At 35.5% G+C, this 11,497-nt stretch overlaps 1 protein-coding gene across 2 annotated transcripts; it reads left to right on the forward strand.

The window, feature by feature from the left end:
• The first annotated feature begins 3,575 nt into the window (after window positions 1-3,575).
• LOC122307592 lies at window positions 3,576-11,225 on the forward strand. Of its 2 annotated transcripts, none has more exons than XM_043120554.1 (18): window positions 3,576-3,863; window positions 3,997-4,114; window positions 4,229-4,416; window positions 4,529-4,636; window positions 5,812-5,876; window positions 6,170-6,275; window positions 6,571-6,654; window positions 7,072-7,218; window positions 7,302-7,430; window positions 8,158-8,225; window positions 8,926-9,004; window positions 9,092-9,176; window positions 9,492-9,559; window positions 9,647-9,760; window positions 9,863-9,898; window positions 10,016-10,102; window positions 10,632-10,723; window positions 10,874-11,225. In XM_043120554.1, the coding sequence occupies exons 1-18, from the start codon at window positions 3,732-3,734 to the stop codon at window positions 10,968-10,970; spliced, it is 1,803 nt and encodes a 600-aa protein (XP_042976488.1). In that variant the 5' UTR covers window positions 3,576-3,731; the 3' UTR covers window positions 10,971-11,225. The 2 variants fall into 2 exon arrangements, with proteins under 2 accessions (XP_042976488.1, XP_042976489.1); XM_043120555.1 differs by having other exon boundaries at window positions 3,577-3,863; window positions 8,971-9,004.
• The last annotated feature ends 272 nt before the right edge of the window (window positions 11,226-11,497 follow it).

The raw sequence follows: 11,497 nt of genomic DNA on the forward strand, positions 1-11,497 counted from the left end.
TTTCAATATTGGGTAATGAGAAGTCGGTGTCTAAAGCACGACAGGAAATTACTTGAGAAAATAAAGCACTTTCCTAATTTGATCCTCATACAAATGAATATAAACTAGAGGTTCAAAAGATTATTCATTTGTAAAATGTTGCAAATCAATTACCGGATGTATTTCCTGATACCAAAGGTGTGGTAAAATCATATATTCCTGCTGTTAATGTTCCAGCAAGGATTGCAGTCTCTGAAGGACAAGTTGTCAAAATAGCAATAGGTGAATCTAAGATACGCCTGAAACGTGGACGGCCTATTGGTGTTAATGACAAAATTCTTCGGAAGAGAAAAATACAAAATAAATTTGGTACTTCTGAAGAGTCCATACCCACACAGGTCATAAGAGTAATTGAGGCTCTTGAATAGACTAAATCTCTTGAAAAAGAACTTTCTGAAGAGGTATTTAATGAAATGTCTTCTCTTGAAGAGGGACAGGTACTTGAAAATAACGAGATCTCGATACATTTCATGAATACGGGAGAAATTTTGAATAGAAATAAAACGGTTGTCGACAACATAATATAAAATGGCACTTGACATTACTAGAAGTAATGAAGAAATTGAGTCAAGAACTGTCGAAGAATGTCGACGTAGAAATGACTGGCCAAAATGGAAATTAGCTATTGAAGCTGAATTAAACTCACTAACAAAGCGAGAAGTCTTTGAACCAATTGTACAAACATCAAAGGGTGTAGCACCTGTTGGATATAAATGGATATTTATACGTAAGCATAATGAGAGCAATGAAATTGTGCGATATAAAGCACGACTTGTTGCACAAGGCTTCCTGCAGAAACCGGAGATTGATTATGAGGAAACATACTCTCCTGTTATGGATGCAATCACATTCAGATTTTTGATTAGTTTGATAGTTACAAAAGGATTGGATATGCAGTTGATGGATGTGGTCACTGCATATTTATATGGATCATTAGATCATAACATATATATGAAAATTTCCGAAGGATATAAAATGCCTGAAACTTCCAATATGAGTACATCCAGAAATATGTATTCTATTAAACTTCAAAGATCTTTATATGAGTTAAAGCAATCCGGACGCATATGGTATAAACACCTTAGCGAATATCTATTGAAAGAAGGATTTGAGAATAATCTAATATGCCCATGTATTTTTATTAAGAAATCAGACTCCGGATTTGTTATTATTGCGGTTTATGTTGATGATCTAAATTTTGTTGGAACTCCTGAAGAGATCAGAAGAACTTCTACATATTTAAAGAATGAATTTGAAATGAAGGACCTTGGCAAAACGAAATTTTGTCTTGGCCTGCAGATCAAACATTTGCAAAATGGAATTTTCATTCATCAGTCAAATTATACAGAAAAAGTCTTAAAACACTTTTACATATATAAAGCTCATCCCCTGAGTACTCCAATAGTTGTTCGATCACTTGATGTGCAGAAAAATCAATTTTGTCCTTGTGAAGACGATGAAGAAATTCTTGGTCCTGAAATACCTTATCTCGGTGCAATTGGAGCCCTGATGTATCTTGCAAATTGCACTTGGCCTGATATTGCATTTTCAGTTAATTTACTTGCAAGATATAGTTCCGCACCAACTCGAAGACATTGGAATGACATTAAGCATATCCTTCGATACCTCCGAGGTATAGTTGATATGAGATTATTTTATCAACATGGTTCAAGTTCACAATTAGTTGGATATGCGGATGCAGGTTATCTTTCAGATCCACACAGAGGTAGATCTCAAACTGGATATGTATTTACTTATGGAAATTCTGCTATATTATGAAGATCTGTCAAGCAAACACTATCTGCTACCTCTTCAAATCACTCAGAGATCATTGCAATTCATGAGGCAAGTCGAGGATGCATTTGGCTAAGATCAGTGATTTAACATATTCAAGAAAAGTATGGTCTTCTAGTGAATAATGATAGTCCAACAATTTTATACGAAGATAATGCTGCTTGTATTACTCAAATTAGAGGAGGATATATCAAAGGTGATAGAATCAAACATATTTCATTTAAATTCTTTTATACCCATGAACTTCAGGAGAAATGTGAAATTAATGTCAAGCAGATACGGTCAAGTGATAATTTGGCAGATATATTCATAAAAGTATTACCAACTGCAACATTTAAGAAAATTGTGCAGAACATTGGAATGCGAAGACTTGAAGACCTATTATCATACATTTTTTAGGAGGAGTAATGTCTTGAAGACTTGTGCTGATTGTACTCTTTTTTCTTTGCTAAGGTTTTATCCCCTTGGGTTTTCCTTTACAAGGTTTTAATGAGGAAATCTTAAAACACTTAGCGATATACATGAATATTGTACTATTTTTCTTTTACCATTGATTTTTTCCTTCTGAGTTTTTCCTTAGCAAGGTTTTAACGAAGTATATTCTTTATGTATGGTCATCCAAAGGAGGAGTGTTATGTATGAACTTATTTGTATGGTCATACATAACTATTAATGAAGACCATTAAAGCTATTAATGAAGATTATTGAAGCCATTAATTAAGACCATTGAAATCATCAATTAAGATCATTTAACCATATCTACTTCTTTGTACTCCTATATATATATATATATGAGTATCATTCATTTATATATTATTAAATTTTACATTTAAATAACAATTATTTCTCTTATAATATCCTTTTTTTTACAATATTATTTTTATTTTAGTTTCATAACAGTTCATTTATTATAAAGGTATATTTTTCAAACGAAAACGTGACTCGTGGTTAGGGGTGAGCATCGGCCGGTCCGGACCGGCAAAACCGACCGGACCGGCACTATTTGGACCGGACCGGACCGGACCGAATTGGGTCCGGTCCGGTCCGGTCCCATTTTTAAGGGACCGAAAAGATTCGGTCCGGTCCCGGTCCGGGAGTTTTTCACCCCGGACCGGACCGGACCGGACCGAATAAAAAAAAAAAAAATATTATTTATATATATTATTTATATAATAGTATTAGCATATTACTAATATATATAATAGTATACTATATGTATATATATTAAATATATTACAATATAATTACATAAATATTAAAAAAAATGTCATTAAATATTAGCATATTATATAAATATATAGTTATCACTATTACTATTATTACATATAGTTATTAGTTATAGTATAGTTATTATTACATATATTTATTAGTTATAGTATTATTACTAATAGACTAATAGTATTAGCATATTACTAATATATATATAATACTATATGTATATATATTAAATATATTACAATATAATTACATAAATATTAAAAAAAATGTCATTAGATAAAAAAAAAAAAAAAAAAAAAAAAAAACCTTGGACCGAATGGACCGACCGGACCGGACCGGACCGAATAGGACCGGACCGGACCGGTCCTGATGGAGTTCGGTCCGGTCCAGGGTTGGAAAACCCTGGACCGAATAGGTCCGGTCCGGTCCACAAAACCTCCCCGGACCGGACCGGACCGGACCGGACCGAACTCACCCCTACTCGTGGTTAAAGCCAGAGATAACTTCTCACCCGCTGTTTAATTTTGACAGGAGACCAGTTTTGGTCGTTAACGTGTCGAGTTGTGGAACGCATGCATCTTTGAGCTTCAAATGATAAACTGTGAGAGAGTGAGGGGAACCGTGGGAGAGGTGAGAGAAAGAGAGGAATTTTCTTTGTTCAGTACTTTTTAGAACTCGTGATGTTGCTTCAGCGTCAACCCATTAATGGGTTCTCGCCGTACCCCCAAGTGAGTCCATTAGTTCGAAGACGAGGCAAGACAGCTTTAAGAAACCTGAGTTTGAGAGCACAATCTCCTCACTCCAGAACCCAGGTATCCTTTCCTGAAATTTCTCAGACAACCCTGTTGCCGCAGGAATATTTTGTTTCAATTTTTGTTGTGAGATAATGGTCCAATTAATTGTATGCCAATTTAATAGAGTGTGTTTGTGTTTTGATTTATGTAGAGAATAATGGAGAGTATTTCAGTGAGTGGTGAAGTTGGTGGTGCCGGTGGAGCATACTCATATAATGCCTTGAAGAGATTGGACCAGCTTTGGTCTAGTATTTGCTCTGCTCAAACAGGTTTGAGTTTATTTCACTTATCATAGGTTTTCTACCCTTTTTCACATTACGAGTTTCTCTAACTTGCAGTCAATTGTCTGAAATTTACTTAATTTTCACGTGTGCATTTTGCAGTTGTTCAAGAACCCAAGCAAGTAGTTTCTAGAAGTCGCGGTACCTTCAGCCATTCTGATGTGGATGAAAATGCAGTAGAAACATTTGATGTGATAGTTTGTGGAGGTACTTTGGGAATCTTCATTGCAACAGCCTTGAGTTTCAAAGGTCTTCGAGTAGGCATTGTAGAAAGAAATATACTAAAAGGGGTAAATACTGAACCGTGGAATCCTTCATAACGATGATTTATGGCAAAGAATTATTTTTTAAATGATCAGTTGTTGCAAGTGAAGTAGATTATATAATTTGATGTTGATTCAGAGGGAACAAGAATGGAATATCTCGAGGAAAGAGCTCTTTGAGCTTGTTGAAATTGGAATTATCGTAGAGGATGATATTGAAGAAGCAACTGCTGTGAAATTTAATCCTGTAAGTTTTTGAAATTCCCAGAATGGTGAATATCTTCATAACCTTGGGCCCTGTAAATTCTGCAATTGGCGTCAACATTTGTCTTTACTGTGAATTCTTCACCTTGGTATGAACTTTATTGGCTAGATGATCCTTAGGTGAACTTCACCTACTTAGTGGCTTGATGCGAAGCATTTGATTTGATAGAACTTCACCGACTTCTATAGTTGGCATGTCTTCATGGGACATATTCATATACTTTCAACAAAGTTCGTATGCATGCTATAGGAGGTCTTAGAACGGTGACCATAGTCCACGATTTTTGTTGCAGCCTATTCTAGAATCATTAATCTCGTCATAATAATTCTAAAATTTGACACCATACAAAAAAATTCAGACGTGGATACATTAGTCCTGAAAAACAGTTGCAAATGCTTTTTGAATGGTCAGTAAGGCAAAAAACTTTCAACTATGCAGCTCTGCAGCTTTAAAGAAACTAGTCATGCAACTGCTCGATGTGTGACTGATTGTGAAGTCATGGAAATGCGCTCTTCTTTAAATCTTATAATGCAATAAATTAAATATAATGAAAAGAAGAAAATGGTTATATAGGAAAGAGGAAGAAGTGTCTCAAATTATTAACATTCCAAATTACATAATATAGATCAACATGAACTTTAAAATTACTTTAAATTTAAGTTACCAAATTTGTGGACATTTAATATCAGAATGGATCATATGGCTCAACAGAATCAAATTCCTGCTTCAAAAATTGTATACGTTATGGATAACACAGTTCTATAAATGTTTATATCCAGATTCAGTTGTCATAGTGCATAATGGAAGTGATTCATTGTGTAAAGCATTAAGTATTAAAAAGAATTTCAATATTTTGAGAATTTAACTTTCAATGTAGGGACATCTTAAATGTTGGACTCTCCTTTAGTTATGATCCAAGGAGGACCTTCACGGTTTTAGCAAAACAGGGTTTTTGTAACCGAAAAATTCTTCCAAAAGTCTGTTGACCTGTGTCACCAAACATACTTTCCTAAAGGGTTTTCACTGGGCTGGAAGTTCTTATAGCAATTTGAACATGCCAAATACTGTCCACTGCCAACTCTCTCCTGTGTCATCGCTTTGCTCCTGATGCTGTCCTAATTGTTTACACCTTTCTTTTGGTGTTCATGCCTGTACAGAACAGATGTGGATTTGAAGGGAAAGGTGAGATCTGGGTTGAAGACATTCTTAATCTTGGTGTCTCGTGAGTTTATCTTGTTTCCCTTTTTTACATTTTGTTTCACCGTTCACTGTTTCTAAAAATTAAAGGGGAATGCTAGATTTTGAATTATTGTTCATAATATTCTAGATTTTGAATTACACAACTCCACTGATTAAGAAAATTGGTAGTTTTAAGAAAAGAGAAGAGGGCCTTGTTTCCGGTACTCATTCATCATACTGATTTTCAGTTTCTATCATAACATGCATGCAAAGCATAGAGATTTTGAAGAAAATTTTCATTCCTATCTTACTGATTTTCAGTTTCTATAATTACAGGCCTGCAAAGCTTATAGAGATTGTGAAGAAACGTTTTATTTCCCTTGGTGGAGTCATCCTTGAAGGTTACAGCGTCTCTAACATTTGCATATATGAGGATGCAGCAGTAAGGTTTCTGACAGTTGCAAAGTGCTTCTTTTAGATCATATTTCTAAATCTGATGAGTCTAATTAACATTTTTGGGGGGGGGGGGGGAGGATTGTTTGGAGATCAAGAGGTAGTTTGATGGGTCCTGGTTTTAAAATTAGTAAAGAAGGCCAATTAAGATGATGTTTGACTTTTGCTAGTTTATATTGTTAAAATCCCCTGAATAGAAATGGTAATTGAATTTGGATATAAACAATAATCTCAGTCCATGAAGAGTTAGATTACATAAATATTACTGTTGCCTTTCTCTGTAGGTTTTGCAACTTGCTGAAGGAAACATTTTGTCATCTCGTCTCGTCATTGATGCAATGGGGAACTTTTCCCCTGTGGTAAAACAGGTTTGGTTTCTCTTCTCAGTCATGATTGTTGTGCATATATGCTATATTATTCTTCAATCTTCAAGCATATGTTGGCCTAAATTAATAATTATCTTCACCTATACATGTATATGAAGCAAATATACTTTCTTGGTGCGTGTTTGTGCATTTGTTGTGTTAGTAGCTTTTCCCTTTTGCTTAAAAGATTGTGAGAGGTCAACTATATTGCTGACTCTGATTTATCCCAGTCAACCTAATGGCTACGTGGCCTTTTTAACAAAATCTCCCTTGATTTTTTTTATAATCCTTGCATATTGGAATCCAATATCAAATTCACTTTAAAATCTAGTGTCGTTAACATTATTTTCAATTGAGTAGTTGATGCATGCTGCAGTCTGACTTGAACTTATACTTCCTGTAATGGGTTGTGATTAACAGATAAGACGCCAGAGGAAACCAGATGGTGTCTGCCTTGTTGTTGGATCCTGTGCTCGTGGGTTTAAGGATAACTCTACAAGTGATGTCATATACAGCAGTTCATCAGTGAAGAAGGTTGGAACCTCAGAAGCTCAATATTTTTGGGAGGTAATTCTTTCTAATATATCCGTAGTGTCAACTTTTTTTTTTGTTGGGATTTTAGCATCAAGCTTTCTCTGAATGTTCCTCAGGCATTCCCTGCTGGCTCAGGTCCTATGGATCGTACTACTTATATGTTCACATATGTTGATCCTCAACCAGGATCCCCGAAATTGGAAGAACTATTAGAAGAATACTGGGATCTATTGCCAAATTATCAGGTTATATTTATGATCTGTAGGCAATAATCTTAAATATCATGCTTCCTCTGTATCCCAATAGGTGTTGAATCTTTTTGTTTTTTCTCATATTAAGTTAACTGCATCTTATAAATCAAACTAGCTCGGCCTCCTTTTGTTATTTAGTTTACACCATTTCTCTTACTGATACTTACACATGCTTGGTTGTTTGGCCATTGTTTGTTCTGGTCAAGTTTCACTAGTTTTTGAATTGTAGCTCAAGGTCCTGCTATTTACACTATGCAAGCTGATTGATGCCCTACAAGATCATTATTTACTCAATGTCCACAACCATTATAACATTTTCAAAATGAGTGATATGTGCATGCCGTACGCACTTGCATGCATGCACATGCTTGTAAGATGAATGGAGTAACTGCTTTTCAGTCTACGTATATTTGAGACGTAAAGAGAGAGTTCTTTTACGCATTTTCTAAACACGTGTATTGCAAATTGCAAATGAAAGTGATGGCCCTTGGCTTTGTTTTAACCTTGTTTACTACCTGTTCTCAAGAAATTCTTTTTCTCCCAGAATTATACTTCCCACTTGTTCTCTCCTCCCTCATAATTTCGTCTTGATTCCCTTAATAAGTTTCAACTTTCCCAAAAATATACCCCATACAGTCAGTAGCTTTTATATGCCCCCCTACTTTCCTTTCTTTGATGTCTTGCATCAGTTAACCATACAATTTTAATGCGAACTTTGTAGGGAGTCTCTCTTGAGGAACTGGAGATACTGAGAGTTATATATGGGGTGTTCCCTACGTATCGTGACAGGTAATGATACAGGAATTGTGCAAATTTCCATAAGGTTTACCTCAATGCTGTTAAAAGTATTATATGATATCCATGAAAGTCTTATGTCAAAACTCTTTAGAAAATGCGTCAGCTTTTTGTTTGTAAAGAAGTTGAAAAATGAAGCAATGATTGTAATCTATGGAATGGGAGGTGAACGTGATCGTAAACTACGTAAGTGAAACAGATGTTGTCTTTGTTTTGGTTGTATTTCGGTCTTAACTCTGAGAGTCATTTTGAAATCATGTTTTAGGCTCATAACGTGTAACTTATTTGTAGCGGTAAGACATATTCCCCTGATAGCTTAGTAACTTTGTAGTATATCCGATTGTATATATTTTGGCAGCAACAATTAGCTTTGAATTTTGGGGTTTCATATAATGGTTAACAGATAGCAATTGTGAACAGTCTTGTAACAGAGTTGTTAATTTTCAAATTCTGAATCAAGATGAATGGATGGAAATAGATGTAAGGCCTATCTATTTCTGAATTATTAATGATATGCAGCCTCTCATCTGGTGATAATTATGTAATTTGAGGCTTGTGTTTTTCACTGACGCTCTTGATTCCTTGATTATTTTAGATTAACCAGTTCATACTCTTTTATATCGTCTTTATCTTATATTCATGACTATGACAAATATTCTCATACTTCTATTATCTACTCTGACAATTTCATCATATATGACGCATTTTCATCTTTGATGGTGGTGAATCGACTGGACAGCCCACTGCCAGCAGCTTTTGATCGTGTTTTACAGGTGATGTATGTTATAAACTTCTAAAACCCCAATATATTATACTCTTATACCAATCAAATACAAGCGTCACACAATCATTCTCTGCAGTTTGGTGATGCTAGTGGCATACAATCACCTGTGTCATTTGGTGGTTTTGGAAGCTTGACTAGGCACCTTAAGAGACTGTCAACTGGTATACTTTACGTATAATTTTAGCTGCATATTATTTTGCCTATTTACAAGGTTCTAGGATCAATGTGCAGCTCCCACACTAAAGTGAAATCGTTTCAGTGGGCTGTGCATGACATATGGGTTTTATTGCATTGGTCAAAGTTCCTGTGTTATGACTATGCTGTATTTGTCATGGTCGGAACCTAAATAATGGAGTTGGAACCGGGGGTAAATGAGATGCAATCATTATGCGTCTATACATCAAGTATTGATAATGTGTAGTAAATGTTATTTTAAGGGTGAGATTTACTAATATTCTTCTTCCTTGCAAACAAAGGAATATGTGAAGCAATCAGTGGAGATTTTCTTGACCCTTACAACTTGTCACTGCTTAATCCATATATGGTGGGTGACTTGGTGCTTTCTATCTACGTGGTTATGCTGCTTTTGTTATGGTCATCTGAAATCTTAATTAAAACATATGTACTGCAGCCCAACTTAAGTGCTTCATGGTTGTTCCAAAGAGCAATGTCGGCGAAGCACCAATCTAATGTGCCACCAGGTTTTATTAATGAACTCCTTCATGTGAATTTTCAGAGTATGCAGGTAGGCTTCTGTTTCTATATAAGAAAACAATATAATTTTTTAATTTCTCCATCCTTATCTTCTCACTCTGTTCTCTAATAAATTTTTGGCTCTCGTCTTTAGAGGTTAGGGGATCCTGTTCTAAGACCGTTTCTGCAGGTAATTTTCCTATTTTATCTTTTTGGCGCTTTCTGATTGCCATCTCATTCAGTATAATTACTTATTTGTTCAAATTAGGAATTATAAAATAATTTCCTTCTTACCATATTGTGACAGGATGTCGTACAATTTGTGCCTCTTGCTAAGACATTAGGCCTAGTCATGTTAAGTAAACCTCAACTTCTCCCATTAATATTCAAGCAGGTAATTAATAAGTTAGTTCCCTTTCAAATTTCTTTTCAACTCTCCAACTTGTGTGTGTCTGTTACTTACATCACAGCGCAACATCTTTGCATACTATTTGTATAGGCACGTCTCCCATTTATTTCATTTTATAACGACAGATACTCCTATTGCATATGATGAAAATAGGAAGAGCTTTTTTTATTAGGGTGTAGATTCCAATCATCTTAAAAATACCATCCCCCTTTTAATTGACATTAGCAATGGCAAAGCAGAGAGAGATATAAAAGCAGAATTTGGCAAATCTCTTCCATAGCTGGCCTGGCATATGACCTGTCTTCATCCAGGCATAGGACTGGCAGTGTAGCATGTTTTCAAATAGTCCTGAAATGCATACTGAATTGTAGGGCACACATGTTGAACCTTTTGACAGTGATGCGTAAATTGACATAAATTTAGTAGATACCGTGTAAAATCCTTTTAGCTCCTTGATGAATATGCACAAAATAGCTGTCAACCGGATATTGTCAATAAATTTATCATTTTTCAGGTTGGTGTCCCTGTGCTTCTTGACTGGTCTGGACATTTCTTTATGCTGGGTTGCTACACGTTTCTCTCAACCTTTGCTGACCCTGTCATAAGGTAATTGTTTCTCCACACTCATGTTTTCTCTCTTAGTTAATCAAAGCACAAGCCTTCAGAATTATAGTGCTATCCCCCAACCTTAAGACACTTGTTCACATTCATATTATCTGTTTCACCACCATTCTTACTAGTTATATATTTTGCTAGGCCATTGCTCAGCTCACTTCCATCAAAGATGAGTTATGAGTGGAAGCAGCGTCTTGAGGCTTGGAAATATGGAGCCGGTTTAGATTACAAGCTGTAAGGAGTCGCTCTAAGATGACTGAGACAGAGATAGTAAGAAAGGACATGCAGCAGCAGACATGTCTACTTGGATAGGATGGTAGCTTTTGAAGAATATGTGAACAGTCATGGAATTCATTGTACTACCAAGCTTGTGCTAAATAGATCTTGTAGGGTGGCTAGTCAGTGAAAATTGATTAAAGATATCGTAGCACTTCCTTCCACCCAATACTCAATTTTACAAAATTTTTGTGTTGCTGTCTGATGACGACTCAAATGCCCCTTTCACTGTGCTAACCAATTTGCTCATTATTTGGCCTTAGTGGTATAAATAAATTGAAAAGGAAATTTTTACCCACAAACACAAGCAGGGGCTGGATGGGTAAGATACTTATTTTGGACATATCACAGCAGGTTCTCTCCCAAAGCAAGGTTGTGAATTGAAAATCTAAATTACCTCAAATGGATTCAGATTACTGAAAGAGAAGTCATGCAGATCGATCAATGGTTGTCCTACATATAAGGATAAAGAATAGAATCAAGATTCAA

This window comes from Carya illinoinensis, chromosome 4, assembly GCF_018687715.1.
Source record: "Carya illinoinensis cultivar Pawnee chromosome 4, C.illinoinensisPawnee_v1, whole genome shotgun sequence".
NCBI classification, from domain to species: domain Eukaryota; kingdom Viridiplantae; phylum Streptophyta; class Magnoliopsida; order Fagales; family Juglandaceae; genus Carya; species Carya illinoinensis.